The sequence below is a fragment of the Procambarus clarkii genome, chromosome 41 (assembly GCF_040958095.1).
Source record: "Procambarus clarkii isolate CNS0578487 chromosome 41, FALCON_Pclarkii_2.0, whole genome shotgun sequence".
Lineage (NCBI taxonomy): Eukaryota > Metazoa > Arthropoda > Malacostraca > Decapoda > Cambaridae > Procambarus > Procambarus clarkii.
The window spans coordinates 18427392-18443921 of record NC_091190.1 but is presented as its reverse complement, the minus strand read 5'-3'; the positions used below and the strand labels follow the sequence as shown (position 1 = coordinate 18443921).

Sequence of the window (16530 nt, the reverse complement as noted above, 5' to 3'; positions counted from 1 at the left end):
CTTCTTTTCTGATGAAGAATGGGTCCTGTCATGTCCTTCTCATTGAGTTATTCTTTCATCCAGAAATCATCATGCCGTCTGTCTTATTGATGCCTTGTGTTGGTATTTTGAGTTCTTGATTCTTTGGCTTTTACCTTCTTCAGTATTTGCTTCATGTTCCCTTGTTCCAGCACTTGTTTGTAATGGCAAACAGTTAATCAATAGGGTGGTTAAGTCCAGTCTGTTCCTGGGCATATGATCTCTGGAATTATACTGCTCTGTCTTCTTTCCATCTGTGTCTACAGCCAGTATTCCAACCCAAAGTTTCTAACAGGGTCCTGGTGACTCGGTACTTACCTGGGATGGTAGTTTCTAGTCTGAAGTGTCTGGTTCAATCTGTGGGGTCCTTTGTCATGGTTAGCAGTTTGGTTCCCATGAGGCCTGCATAGTGAGTAAGCTGATGGTAGTAACCAAGGAGTGCCAACCCGGATATAAAGTGCTGAGTATAAGGAAATTTCCCTTTCTAGTTTCCACCTCAGTAGCTGCTCATTTCTGCCCTCGAGTTCCCGTTTGTTGTGTTGGGTTTTCAGTGAGGCTCAAGTGTGGGGGGATGGCACACCCTAACCCTTGGGGAGCTTGGAGAGCCACTTCATTGCATTCAGGTTTATTGGCTTGGTCAGGAGTAGCTAGTTCAAATAGAGTTGTTTAGCATTTAGACATTTCCAAATATTTTCTTGTAAGTAAAGTTGTTGAAATGTTTCCTCTGTCAGTGGTTGACCTCGATTATGGGTCGATGTTTGGTCCTCATGAGGTCTCTAGCCATAATGAGTGGGCATGCAAATACATTTCCTGTCCCCAGTATCCTTAATGTGTCACTGGATTTCTGTCATTTTCACTGTTGTTCCTATATATCCTGGTATGGTAAGCTGATGGATGTTCTTGAGGTGTAATTCAAAATAGAAGACCACATTTTTGCCCTGGAGTCCTACTTTATTGTGTTTTGTTACACTTGACAAATGTTTTAGGGACACGTTTCATTGCAGAACTTTTTGTCTTGTGGAAGCGACAATTAGTTTTTATTGGTGGAAATATTATGTCATGTATTTATGCTCACTTTATATAGTATCATCTGGAGAATGTGTGTGTTTTTAATGTAAATGCTTAATGTAAACCTGGATAATTTTAATTTTGCTGGCATTACATTCTGCATTTAATTTTGCTGAGCTTATGACTGAAATGTTGTCATTTCACTGCAACCAGACGTCATTAAACTAAGCTCTGTCCAAGTGGAGTTTCACAGTACAATACTTGCAAATGCACATTCTGTCACTTGCACAAATAGAATTATTTGTTGGATAATCTGGAGTGTACTCTTGTTATTAAGTGTAATTTTTGTTCAGCTTTGTTCATATGAAATAAAATAAATTAAAGGTTTCACTAAATATTTGCTAGCTTTTAGCTGTAGTAGAGCCAAAGGTTCTGTGTAACTGAAAGATTCTCTTGCAGGAATGTGGCAGTATAGCAGTCTAGGTGCAGAGGGAGCAAGTGTAGGGCCATCCACCAGCTCAGTTCACCCCGGCTCTGGCACTGGTCACCAAGGTGGAGGTGCACCAGGCACTCAACCCGAGCTCAACGACATGTTGCAAATCCTTGACCCGTCTGGCTCCACAAACTTTGATGACCTAAACATGTTTGGCACTAACTTTGAATGAGAAGCATTGCTTTTAGTGTTGCATCCTAGGCCTGCTCATCATTTTTGAAGCACTTGGGTAGTATGGCAATGTTTAGGGCAAGTCTTGGCATCCACCATCCGAGAATTTTTGTTGTATCTCAGCAAGTGCCTCTGTGACAGCATTATCTAATTTTCTGGTTACCAGTTATTGATAATTTTGTATGTAGTCACCTCTATGAAGGTATAATGACAAATTGTTTGTAATTAGTATAAAGTTCAAATAATGTTGGATACTGAAGCTTGCCTATCAGCGTTGCTGCCTGAGAAGCTCTTGTAAGTGGTACGACACCCAGTTTACCAGAGGACATGGTTCACTGAGTGGATATTTAGGTGCTGGATAATGGAAGTGAATACTGACAGGTTATAGCCTTTAGCTATTGTATAGTGGGTGCACCACTTTCAGGACATCTTGTGTTATTAGGTCATTCAACCTCTTTCATATATGCATTAATTTCTTACAGTTTTTCTGTTCATATAGTATTTTTGAAGGCAGTATATCAGTTGAGAAAATCCAGCATTTATGGCTTATACAGTATTACCATACATAGTGCAACATTTGGAAAATATTTGTTGTAAAATAATGTTTCAATTGTTGTGCTGATAATCAAATTGCAGTCTGCAATTCTAATTTTTATTTGCTGGTAATCAAAGTGTTTCGTCCTTTATAGTTGTTACTCTTATATGGTCCCCTAAAAGGGGAACTAATGATTGAATTATTTTTTCATGCTATACTTTTATCTTAAGAATTTTTACCACACTGTATATTTATGCACATTTAGAAAGCTAGAGCTCAGGCACATGTCCAGGAATGTTATGCATTTAATGAAGAAAGTGTAAGTGTCTCAGTGTTTACACAAGCTACTTCAAGTCTAGTGGTAACCTAGCGGTATGACACGAGTCCTCATTAAAGTGATGTTTCCCTTCCTCCCCCACATTGGAATTTTCAATTCTTGGAATCAGTTAGAAGTATATTTTGTTTATCAGTTTTCCTCAAGCACCAGGCAGGTCTTGTGTTTTGTAAATGAGTCATAATGAAGGGAAAGAGTTGTTTCAAGTTCTCCTGCCTGCGTGTGTCAGGTCACGAGGAAGACGTTAGGGTGGTTAGGGACTTACTAATTGTTTTTGTATTTTTTTTATACATTACTGAACTAGGGTTTTGGGCACTAACATATGTCTTCATTTTGAAAACGTAAATTTTATTTGAATTTTTTTTATATTAAGTTGTTCAGGTGTTATATTTTGCAATATTAGATGGATTTTGAGATTGTAAATTTGAATTTTCGAGTACATTACTTTGTAAGTTGAATAACAATTATCAAGTTATTCTCTAATTTTTGTGGTTTTCCAAGCCCTTATTTTATTGAGTGCTTGGTTTGTACAATGACTTTGTAATATATATATTTTGTCCTCTTATGATGTCAGTACAAGGTATCTCAGTGCTCTGAGAAAACATTTTGCACGACTGGTGCCCTCTCACCACTATCTATTTAATTTTTTTACATATCATTCTTAACTAGAGGGACACAGTTGACTTTTAGCCCAGTTTAGCATTGGCCATGGATGTGAAAATCTATGGTTTTATAATATTTATATATTTTTTTAGGTACTTGCATTTGCTTTAATGTAAAAGCATGTACCCTGCAAAATGATAAACATACCAAATATAAAGCAAAGTCGATCCATGGGTTTTAATGCTTAACTGCTGACAGATGTTGAAGGCTGAAAATAAAGCTCACAAACATTATGCTTTTCAAGACAAAGTTATTGGCCATTTTAATTTATGCCAGAAGTGGAATGGCATATTGAATTTTTTTGTTTTTTTCAATACAAGTGACAGCACTGAATCGAGTATAACCTTTTACTTCATGCTCACATACTATGAAAATAAATCTGATGTTTCTATCTGGTATTGTTTAGAAAATGTTACATATTGGATAAGTCTACAAATAACCTTTAATGCCTTAATACAGTTAGGAACTCCTCCTTGAAAAGATTGTCTTTGATTGTCTTGTATAAAGCTTTCTAAGATGTGTTAATTTTATATTTTGTTTTGTTTGTATTTATAATGACTTATTTGAGGTTTACAGCATGGAGCTGAAGTTCATGGTATCCCTTCTTCCTCTGTCCATTTATCACATTTTCTCTCATATTTTTTATCTCTCTGCATGCATCACCTCATTCTGCATTACATTCCAGTTATCCACAACTTTCACCTGCAATCAAATTTGTTTGTCTTTACTTTCTCCTAGTTTATTTAATTCTTTGTGTAGCTGGAGTAACACGATCTTCCTGGTCCATTACATCCTCATTTCCTTCTATTTACCGGACTGATAAGCTCTAATTTTTCCCATCTATCTCTCATACCTCAGTTCTATTACCCATTTTGTAGCATGGCTCTGCTAACCTGCTGATGCATTTCTTTGTGTGTATTTGCGTGCACGCACACATCTAGTTGTGCTTGCTGAGGTTGAGCTTTGACTCTTCAGTCCTACCTCTCAACATCCAATGAACTGGTGTGCCCGTGCACGCCTGCACACCTGCCTTCCAGCCTATGCTCACAAACTGGTTTTTTTAAAGGAGCAAGTTCTCCTGGACCTTACCTCTTAATCATTAATATGCTAGTGAGATATTGTACAGTATATTCAAATTTTCATTATTTGTCATATTTACATTTGAATGTGTATGAAGTTAGCCTCCACTACTTCCTACTTATTACGTATGTTTTGGGTAGTATTTGTGTGTGCATTTGTGATGCATGCTGTCTTATTTGTGGTTGTGTGGAGAGAAGTTAACACTTGGGATTCCATCTCTTTGTTGTCAGTTGAGTGGGGCAATTACTCTAGACATTCCATTGCATTATCTTATTCTTTTTTTTTTTTAACGGATAACGTTAACACCCAACTCTTCCCTTTAGTTCATTCTACTTATTCATCTTCTATTCACTTTAGAGGCACTTCCTTGTGTGTCTGAGATTCTCATGTTTAAGATTTCCACTTGTGTTGTGTGATTCTATTTCCCTTCATTTGAAGCAGTCAGTGTTCATTTTGTATATTATGTCTCCCTTAGTTTTCCTTTTATTTAATATTCAATGTATCATACCTTCTGAGTCTCCTTCTTTCTAGTGGTCAGATTCAGTTCTCATAGTCTGTTTTCATTGTTTAGCCCCTTTATTTTAGGCATGAATATTATGGCAAATGTTTGATCAATTTTCTTGTTGAGCTCTGAGCATATGGGCTTTAAACTGATGAAGCACATTCTAGGAAAGACTTCACCTGGGTGATGAATATTGTGACTAATGATTCCCAGTTATGATTTCTTAAGGTCTTTCTTGTGTTATCTAGCTTGACATATGTCACTGACATTTTCCTGTTTTGCGTGCTTCCTTTCAATGGGCAATACAGTGCCCGCTTCAAGAGAAGGCTATCCTTCAGTCTGTAATATTCATCTGGTCACTGGTCTCCCATTTGGGTCCTCATTGCTTTGTCTTACTATTACTGAATGTCAATAACCGTATTATGCAACTTTAATAAAGTTGTCCTTCAGCATTTTGTGGTGTTCAGCTACCCTTATCTTCTGTATGATCCTCACATTACCAGTATACACAAACATTGACATGTAGGGATATAGACTCTCAGGTAAGTTAGTAATTTAAATGCACAGTAGCAGTCCTAGGCGTTCAATCCCCGACCGTCCAAGTGGTTTGGCACCATTCCTCCCCATCCCATCCCAAATCCTTATCCTGATCCCTTCCCGGTGTTAAATAGTTGTAATGACCTGGTGCTCTTCCGTGAAAATTCCCTCCCTCCCCACTTGCTACCCTTCCCCACTGACTTCTCCCCATGCAGTGCTTTCTATGTTTTCTGTTAAGTCTTGAACCTGGTTTAGTAACATTCCAGTTATCTCCAGCCTTTTTTTTCAATTTGTATTATATTCTCCATAAATAATGTCCAAATCTTTCTAGCAATCCAAGACTTATAGAGTAAATCCATTCTTTTTCCTACCTTGCCCTGGTCACTTTTTTAAACAAATTTACTAGATTCATTAAGCATGTTATTTATAGTAATGAAATTTAATCAATCCAAGTGTTCCATTTGATATATAATTATCTTCAACACCTCAATAGAGGAAGAGAGGGAATAAGAAGGCATGTAAGGAGAGAGAGTAAGAGTGAGTGAGTTAGAAAGGGAAGGGAATGGAACTATCAGGGGAAAGTGCCTGTTGTTGTTTTAGATTCAGCTACTTGGAACAAAAGTTCCAAGTAGCACGAGCTATGGTGAACCCGAAGTGGACTTGCCTGACACAGGAGCGGGGCTGTAACTGGAGAAAGTGCCAAGCCATTATGACTATATAGCACTTGGAAGGGGTCAGGATAAGGATTGGGGATGGGATGGGGGGAAGGAATGGTGCCCAACCACTTGAACGGTCAGGGTTTGAACGAGACCGTCGCTGTACTGCAGCCCAAGTGATTGTGAAAGAGTGAGTAAGAGAAAGAGAGAGTATTAGAAAGAGAGTTTGATAGAGAAAGAGTGAGAGTATAAGAAAGTAAGAGAGAGAGAGGGAGAAATATATTTCGCTTGGATATGGTAAATGTATTTGTGGTGAATAGATAATGAATTGTTACTTAAGGTCTTGGAATGGGTTGAAGCATCCAGTCTACATACCAAGATTTACTTATTCATGAACAACTCTTTACATCCCAGTTAAAGAGCCTGTCTCTTGGCACAGGCCATCCTAATGAATTGCCTAAAATTGTACTGGCTTCTTTTAGCAGCAACAGTAGACTGATGTGAAGCTGAAAGCATGAACATTCCTCTCAAATTGCATTTGAGTCGAGTGTTTCATGTTTTTTATCTATCTAAAATTGTATCTATTGAAACCTGCATTATTATTATTATTTTTGCTCCTTTGGAGCAAGTTTTGTTGGATGATCTTGCAGAAAAGGTTTTTGCATCTTTAAACTTTCCAGTCATCTTCATTAGACAATACAAAGGATAAGTGACAGTGATCTCATCAACCTGGGTTGCTGGTACTGTTGAACAATTGTCTCGTGTAGAGGTGGAAGCTAGTACAGTAACTCTACCCAATTGCCTTCTACCCTATAATTTCATTTCATTTATTTTAACTTTTACATGATTTGAGCCTCAAAGACCTCTCATTAGAAAGCCTATCATATTTTCCTTAAATGGAAAATTAGTCGGTAATTCAAGGCATCATTCAATTTAACTTGGTTTGTATGTGTACGCACATGTGGTTACCTGAGAGTGCGAGTGAGTGTGGAGGACTAACTTGTGATTATTTTGCATTTATTTATTTAGGTACTGCACTACTGTTTACTGTGACTTAAATCTTAGTTTTAAGACTGTGTATTGATTTGGCCTCGACCAGCTCTTTCTTCATTTTATTCCTAATATTCGTAACTCCCACATTGTAGTAGTGGTAGGTTGTTACAACTTTTTTGGAACATTTATGTTTCATGCTTCTACACGTGTCTCCTCGTTCAATTTCTCCTCATCTGAGACGGTATGAGCCTTGTCTGTTTTATTTTTGTCTTTTAGATACATTGTTAAGGCCATATTCAGATTTTTTTGTTTCCTGTATTAGCATCATGGCAGATCTATGGACCTTCATAATTATACTTTTGTTTCATGATGTGTGGGGTACGATGCTGGTGTTGCATACTCCAGGACTAGTCAAACAAAGGCTGTGTATAATGTTCTGGATTCCTTTTATAGGTTCTGAAACACTGTTCATAAGTTTGCTAATTTTGGGTATGCTGCTGATATCCTGGTTATGCGGCACTGGTATGAGACTTGGTTTGATGTTCGTTGTGTGTGTGTGTGTGTGTGTTTGTGCACGTGCATGCGCGTGTGTTTGGAGTGGGGGGGGAGCACGAAGAAGAAATGGGCAGGGTGTGTAAATTACCCAAGTGTAATTACACACCCTGTCCATTTGTGTGTGTGTGTGTGTGTGTGTGTGTGTGTGTGTGTGTGTGTGTGTACTCACCTAATTGTACTCACCTAATTGTGCTTGCGGGGGTTGAGCTCTGGCTCTTTGGTCCCGCCTCTCAACCGTCAATCAACTGGTGTACAGATTCCTGAGCCTATTGGGCTCTATCATATCTACATTTGAAACTGTGAATGGAGTCAGCCTCCACCACATCACTTCCTAATGCATTCCATTTGCTAACTACTCTGACACTGAAAAAGTTCTTTCTAACGTCTCTGTGGCTCATTTGGGTACTCAGCTTCCACCTGTGTCCCCTTGTTCGCGTCCCACCAGTGTTGAAAAGTTCATCCTTGTTTACCCGGTCGATTCCCCTGAGGATTTTGTAGGTTGTGATCATGTCCCCCCTTACTCTTCTGTCTTCCAGTGTCGTGAGGTGCATTTCCCGCAGCCTTTCCTCATAACTCATGCCTCTTAGTTCTGGGACTAGTCTAGTAGCATACCTTTGGACTTTTTCCAGCTTCGTCTTGTGCTTGACAAGGTACGGGCTCCATGCTGGGGCCGCATACTCCAGGATTGGTCTTACATATGTGGTGTACAAGATTCTGAATGATTCCTTACACAGGTTCCTGAACGCCGTTCTGATGTTAGCCAGCCTCGCATATGCCGCAGACGTTATTCTCTTTATGTGGGCTTCAGGAGACAGGTTTGGTGTGATATCAACTCCTAGATCTTTCTCTCTGTCTGTTTCATTAAGTACTTCATCTCCTATTCTGTATCCTGTGCCTGGCCTCCTGTTTCCACTGCCTAGTTTCATTACTTTGCATTTACTCGGGTTGAACTTCAACAGCCATTTGTTGGACCATTCACTCAGTCTATCCAGGTCATCTTGTAGCCTCCTACTATCATCCTCTGTTTCAATCCTCCTCATAATTTTTGCATCGTCGGCAAACATTGAGAGGAACGAGTCTATACCCTCTGGGAGATCATTTACATATACCAGAAACAGTATAGGTCCAAGGACTGACCCCTGCGGGACTCCACTTGTGACGTCTCGCCAATCTGAGACCTCACCCCTCACACAGACTCGTTGTCTCCTGTTGCTTAGGTATTCCTCTATCCACCGGAGTACCTTCCCTCTCACTCCAGCCTGCATCTCCAACTTTCGCACTAGCCTCTTGTGTGGCACTGTATCAAAGGCTTTCTGACAATCCAAAAATATGCAGTCTGCCCACCCTTCTCTTTCTTGCCTTATTTTTGTTGCCTGGTCGTAGAATTCAAGTAACCCTGTGAGGCAGGACCTGCCATCCCTGAACCCATGTTGATGCTGTGTTACAAAGTTCCTTCGCTCCAGATGCTCCACTAGTTTTTTTCGCACAATCTTCTCCATCAGCTTGCATGGTATGCAGGTTAGGGACACTGGCCTGTAGTTCAGTGCCTCCTGTCTATCCCCTTTCTTGTATATCGGGACTACGTTAGCTGCTTTCCAAGTATCTGGCAGTTCCCCTGTTGCCAGTGATTTGTTATACACTATGGAGAGTGGTAGGCTCAGTTCTCTTGCTCCTTCCTTTAGAACCCAAGGGGAGATTCCATCTGGGCCTATAGCCTTCGTCACGTCCAACTCTAGTAAACACTTCCTTACTTCCCCACTGGTAATCTCAAACTCTTCCAGTGGTTCCTGGTTAGCTATTCCCTCACTTACCTCTGGAATTTCTCCTTGTTCTAAGGTGAAGACCTCCTGGAATTTCTTATTCAATTCCTCACACACTTCCTTGTCATTTGTAGTGAATCCTTCCGCCCCTATCCTTAATCTCATAACCTGTTCCTTTACTGTTGTTTTTCTCCTAATGTGGCTATGCAACAATTTAGGCTGAGTCTTTGCCTTGCTTGCGATGTCATTTTCGTATTGTCTTTCTGCCTCTCTTCTCATCCTGACATATTCATTCCTGGCATTCTGGTATCTTTCTCTGCTCTCCAGTGTCCTGTTATTCCTATAGTTTCTCCATGCCCTTTTACTTTGCTGCTTAGCTAGCCTACATCTTTGATTAAACCATGGGTTTCTCATCTTCATTTCTCTGTTTTCCTTTTGGACTGGGACAAACTTGTTTGCTGCGTCCTTGCACTTCTGCGTGATGTAATCCATCATATCTTGGGCCGTCTTTCCCCTGAGCTCTGTTTCCCATGCTATATCTGTTAGGAATTTTCTTATCCCCTCATAGTTTCCCTTTCGGTATGCTAACCTTTTGGTTTCGGTATCCCTCCTCGAGTTCAATAACCCTTCTTCAATCAAGTACTCAAACACCAGTACACTGTGGTCGCTCATTCCTACTGGGTCCTCAAAACCGATTTCTCTTATGTCGGAGTCGTTCAGAGTGAAGACTAGGTCGAGTCTCGCTGGTTCGTCATTGCCATTGTGTGTGTGTGCGTGTGCGCGCGCATTTGCATGTTCACATGTAGATACTTCATACATATGTACATGCTGTATATCCGAAGACAATTGGTATATAAAAAATATAGGTCAGGTCACATATTCGACTTTTGTCAAAATTTTGAATTGGGCGTCAACACCATCTTCATAATTTTGAGGTATCAGTTTCTGTATTTGTTCCATAGACATTCTGTACTGAAGTTCCATCGACATTCCATAGACATTCTGTACCGTACATTATTACTAATGATAATTTTTCCTTCATATTTGCAACTAGTTTGGTATATTTCAGTTCTGTCCCAGTCAGTATATTTGTTTGTATTTTGAACACTAACAAATCATTTGTGTATATTTAACAAATAAGGCTTGTGTGTTCACTGACACTATGTATGACAAATTAGACTTTGCAAGTTATTTGATTAATTTCCAGTGTTATTTATATTTGTTTATTTCAGTACTTCAGTTAAATTGCTACTTATTCTGTTTAGATAGAAATAATGTTGTGAAAATTATCATCAATCACATAAACTAATTTACAGTTTCAAACCCTAAAGGAAATGCACATAAAGTTCATGAAAGATCTTGCAGAAACTATGATGTCAAATATAGCCCGATTGGCAAGGATGTGAAGATAAATTTCGACAAACACAAGACTGTTACGTTTACATAAACAAACATGGACATTTATCAAAAACAATAAAATCAGACCCTAATATTGACTGGTATAAAAGGAAATACATCACACAATTTGAAAATCAGTAATGGTAGTTTTCAGTGTCGCTTAGTTAAAGCCATAATGTAGTTTAGTTAAGTATTGTCAAAGGAGTTAGCAGATAAACGAGACTATAGAGATAGAACTAACCTTGTACTTGGGGCGTGAGGGGTATCTCAAGGTAGAGATTATATTCATAGTTCATTTACTGTACAGGATAAAATTAACTAATACCCTTTATTCAGTACCGTTAATAGTTTATTTTTAATTAGTAATTCTAACAAAAAATTATTGTGGCTACTAAGACATAAATACATTGAAGAAAATTTAGTGCAAGATAATTGTCAACATTTGTGCTGAAGTCATGAAAAGCTAATGTATTAGATGTTTTAGTTTGTTGCTCAAGTAATAACACCATTCACAAATTTTAAGATGAGGGTTGGTATGTTTGCAAGATACTGAAAGTCAAAAATGTCTTGGCTTGGATTTTTGTGTCTTCAGCAAGCTCTACATTTTCTTACAAGCACTCTTATTATATGCTTGAAGAAATGTTCTCAGCTTGCAGGTAACATGTCCTTCAACATCTGTTAAAATATGCAATTGGGTTACAAGTCGAGAAGCTACGACCTTTTTATTTGACACGTGTCGATGAGATTGGAGATAAAGTTGATTGTTTAAATGAGTAGCAAAACATATTAGTTTGTTTCAAACTCGTGTTCAAATAAACAAGTTTTAACTGCTGTCCCTCTAGCACATAATTATAGGTGAATAAGACTGATTTGCAGGACAATGCAAATTTAGGTCTTTAATGTGTGTATGCAAAAGCAGGCATGACTGTGTATGCATTAGAAGAATAACTTGTGTACAATGCAAGGTTTATATATATATGGAAACTATACCTGTAAATACAAACCATTTCTGTATGCAAGTGTGAATACCACTTATTTTATCTGTATTTTTAATGAAAACTAACCAAATTGGTAACGTTGTGCTGGTATAAATGTACATTGGTGTTCACCGAGTGATATGAAGTGAGGAAAACACTGGAAGAAAGTGGGAGGAATCTGAAAAAACTGTGTTAAAAGTGTGATGCAGTTCATTTGAGTTGAACACGAAAGTTATAGTGTATGTATTAATTGAGGTATTTAATGATTTTGTTAAGCCATTATTTGTGCATCAGTAAATATGAGGCACAAATTTGAATAGCTTTGTCAGTGGCCATATTAATATAAGGGAAGACTTTTGTCGTGGATTCCTTGATCAGGCCCAGGAGTGAGCCAGGGGCCACATGCTCCAGGATGCTCCAGGATGCTCCAGGACACTCCAGGATGCTCCAGGACGCTCCAGGACGCTTCACCAGTGCAATATTTGCTGCAGCAGCCATGCCAGGCTAGTGGGCTGCGGCCAACTCAATTTGATTTATCGGTTTCAACTGAATTAATAAATTTTTTGTACAACTGTAATTCAATTGAAAAGCAATTTAATGTTATTTCTACAGTCCAGCTAGTGCACAATTTGTAATTTTAAGGAAATTAACAAAACATGCAACATATTTATTGTTCCGAACTTTTCCTATGCCCTCTCTTCATTGATGCTGTTCAATACAACATGTCAAATACACATGGAAATATTCCTGTGTACTAAGCCTTGGGCTATAAAAGTATCAGATACATTATTAGATTCATCTCTACTAATTAATAACCATCTTAAGATGCCCATTTATATAATATAAGGATGCTTAAGGCAGAATTTTTTTTATAAAGATACAGTACTGCATTTTATATTTTATAAAACAAGTACCTTAGGCTGGCAAGGCACAGGGATTTGGCAATTATGAAAGCTCAAGATAGAGCTCACAGTTGAGTTAGACGTCTTTATTATATGCATCATGAAACTTCTTTAAATAATTACATTTCCGATAATTCTTAATTTAGTTTTCAGTAGATGAACTTATACTATGTTGGCAGGACCACATGGGATGCTCAATTACAGCTGGCTGTCTGTCAAGCTCTTCCCCCTGGTAATCTCATGCAAGTCTAGAAGATTTTGATCAGCTTCCTTGTGTCTTGTGACATCATTGTCTTTACTCCTTATCCTCAGGCTTCCCACCCAAGTCAAAATCTATTTATTAAGCAAACACATCAAAATACTTCATTAGTCATTCTGCTAAGAAAGATTTGGTAAGTACTTGTCTTGTGAGTACAAGGAACTTCAATAATATATTATAATAATTTTAAAGTACAAGGAATTTAGAGTGATTTAGCACTTCGCATATATTTTGATAATTATTTTTATAATTTTTTTTTTCTAAAATCTTTCTTTGAAGCCCTCGAGTGTTTACAGATAATAATTACCCCTCAAGTGATGTTGCAAATACATGTACTATACTTATATGTTGTAGTTGAAAGAAGGGATGGTGCATCACAATCTCTTGAGTTGATGAAGAAGCCAGTGATGGGCTAACATGGTTAGGAATTCACCTGTTCTTCGTGTGTGTAAATATTGGTTTTTAGTGATGTTTTGATATACAAGTGCAATGTTATATAGAACAATTATTTAAGTACATAGACTTAGCAGTATTAGTGTATGCTACCACACTTTTAAGAAGCTTATGTAAATTTCATGCATTTGCAACTGGAGGACAGGTGAACTCACTGAAATATTTGTCCTGCGTGTGGACTCATTACCTAGTACTACTTCTAATAACTTACACTTATCACACTTAAGTATGTAAATCTACTGACATATAAATAAACTTATGTCTACATATTGTGTGTTTTTTGGTAATGTATACACATTTTTGTTTTATTGCTGTTTTTTATGTTCTGTATCAAGTTGGAAAAGGCATTTATATATATATATAATATATATATATATATATATATATATATATATATAAATATATATATATATATATATATATATATATATATATATATATATATATATATATATATAATATGGAACTGGAGGAATTCCTCCAGTTCCTCATATGGTAGGCAGAAACTTTGAATGCTGTGTACATTTCCCATTTGTACTGCCATGCTGAGGTGCTGGAAATGGAAGCTGATAGCTCTAGGCTCTCCTGTTTCAGTTAGCTAGCACCCAGTTCTTTAAAAAAATTAGTAGCACTCTTACCCCCAAGTGCCAAATGTTTCAGAAGCAATGGGGACAAAATTGTAATTCAATGATTCTCTGTATGTGGCAGCACCACCCAGATGTGCAATGCCAAAATCAAGGTAGGTGTTGGCCAAGGTTAATACACATGTATATGCCCACATTGACTGCTTGCCGTTCTAAGCAACCAATAAGAATATCAGAGTTACAGGATGTTCGGTAATGGGGCTCTCTTTCGCCTGGACATTCAGCTGTGGTAAGGCTCTTCTTGATAATGTTGTTAACTTCACTATGCCTTGAGTGCCATATCCCTGTGTTTTAGCACTTTCTTTCGGCCATGCTGGCCGAAGCCATCGCCTAACTGAAAATACACCTATGCTTTGGTGTGGATTGGGGCAGTATGGCAGAGGTCACTGAAATTCGGAGGAAGTCTGGTGTGAGACATGTGACATTGGGGTTGCTAATAGGAAGTCACCTGCATGGAGGGCTGCTACTGCTGTTCTGCTGTGAGGCAAGCAATGTTGCATTGTGTTGTTGCAGCATCTAGGTCATCCTGCAGCAGCTTTGTCTTCAACAGGGGCATCCCAGCTGGATTTCTTGTGGGCTTTTGATGGTGGTGGTTGAGGTGCTGGGCCTGCAAGACATGCCCACTTAGTAGTACAGTGTAATACGTTGTGATTGTGTACCAATTGACCTAAGTAGTTGGGGTAGAATTTCCTTCAATAGGTTGTCAGATGCTGAGGAGGAGGACAGGAAGGCTGGTACAGTGATTTGTGTTGCTGTGCTAGTGCCAAGGCCCCAAGTCTGATGGAAAGAGAGGCTTGTTTCCAATGTAGGTCATTGAGAAAAAGGTTTAAAGACTTTTCTCTAACAGTGATTTCAGTAAGTGGTCATATTCACCTAGCTTTTGGCTATTAAAGGATGATGAATATCTCAAAGCAACCCGTTCTTGCAAATTTAATAAGTCAATATTGACTTATTAGTTGCGTGCATCGGTGACATACTAAACATAATAGTTTCCCTTGAAAAGCTTCATAGAAAACACCGACCTTACCTAACCTACTTAGTATGTTAAAATAAGCATCTTATAGCTTCGTAATTACAATTGTTACTTAACCTATTATAGGTATAGGTTAGGTAATAATTGTAATTACGAAGCAATAAGATGCTTATCTTAACATACTAAGTAGGTTAGGTAAGGTCGGTGTTTTCTATGAAGCTTTTCAAGGGAAACTATTATGTTAAGTATGTCACCTATGCACACATTTAATAAGTCAATATTGACTTATTAAATTTGCGAGAACGGGTTGCTCAAAGTAGTAAATTATATTTTCAGACAGGTTTTTTGAGTATTTAGACAGGCAGGATACTGTAGACCTAGGTGATGGTATGATTAATGCAAATGAGATTGTTCAGACCATTACTGGCAAGGAGGAAGAGGAAGTAATACAGATTACAAAATACTGTTACTTGTCTGTTTACTTATTAATGACTACTGGGGAGTGAGTTCTAGCTCCATATTCCCCTCTCCTGGCCATTTATACCTAGCTTGCTAATTCTTTCTCTCAACTGATTAATTTTGCTTACAATTGTGAAGTGCCAGAGGTTGGCAGTTAATATTAGGAGACAAGCCAAAATAGATACATAAAGTACTTGGTAAGATTTGAAGGCCAGTGACCTTTAGCCAGGAAAGCCTCGGAATCTGGCAGTCAAAACCGAGTTTGTCAAGCACTTGTAAGTAATTTTTTGGGTTGGTAATATTTTAATTTGATTAAGATGCTAATAGGGACATTTTATATTTTTAACTTTTATGTAAAATACATAATGTATAAAACTCCTCTAGTTGAAATGTATGTTACTATATTTCTACACTGTAAAGTACATAATTACAAAATTTCATCTCCAATGAGGTAAGTTAAAATTTATTTAGATAAATTATATTTATTTAAATGAAAGGTTACATTTTGGCAACTTCATCATCCAAAAATTATAGCATGAGTAATAACAACTATTGGTTGAATGTACAAACATGTACTGTTGCACCCAAAGAGTATACTATTAATTTTATAGAGGGCACAAGAAAGATGGCAACAAGTGAACCTAAAGTTTCCTAGGCCCAACATGGTGCATAGGAAACCAACCGTTTCCTAGGCCCAAGCGAGCACTGTGGCTCTGACTACGTTAGGACTAGACTAGACTTTGACGTCAATTCACTCATCTGATCCTCTCTATTCCACAGCCATTTTCTTGGCAGGGATGACCTCTTAAGTCCCCAATGGTGATGAGCTCTGGACCTTGTGTGACTCCATCTTGACAGTTACACAGGCACCTTTTTACCCCCGCCTTACTAGGGGACTACAGCGCTGTCCTTTCAATTGGACACGCACTTTTCCTCAACTGTAGCTACATGCTATACAATAATGTTTGGCCCCATTATGTGGCCTAAATACTTTGATGTCTGTTATGATGACACTATCTGCCATGATGATTTAAACACACACAAATATCTGGTTGGTTTTATGGATACACATCATCTTTAATCCGGCCTAGGCTGGTACACACATTATTGAAGCCACCTAAGGAGGTGGGCAGCTGCTTAGCTGCCCTGTCCCACAGTGA

General features: G+C 38.2%; 2 protein-coding genes across 7 annotated transcripts in view; both read left to right on the top strand.

The window, feature by feature from the left end:
• The window catches only part of LOC138373291 (aryl hydrocarbon receptor nuclear translocator homolog), a 61943-nt gene extending 56687 nt beyond the window's left edge, over positions 1–5256 (top strand). The window contains exon 12 of one of the 2 annotated variants that reach the window (XM_069339428.1): positions 1486–5256. In XM_069339428.1, the coding sequence (XP_069195529.1) occupies positions 1486–1691 (206 nt within the window). In that variant the 3' untranslated portion in view covers positions 1692–5256. The remainder of the gene's footprint in view (positions 1–1485) is intronic. The other variant, XM_069339427.1, reaches the window with a different exon arrangement.
• The window catches only part of LOC138373292 (uncharacterized), a 294206-nt gene that overhangs the window by 151162 nt on the left and 126514 nt on the right, over positions 1–16530 (top strand). The window lies entirely within an intron of this gene.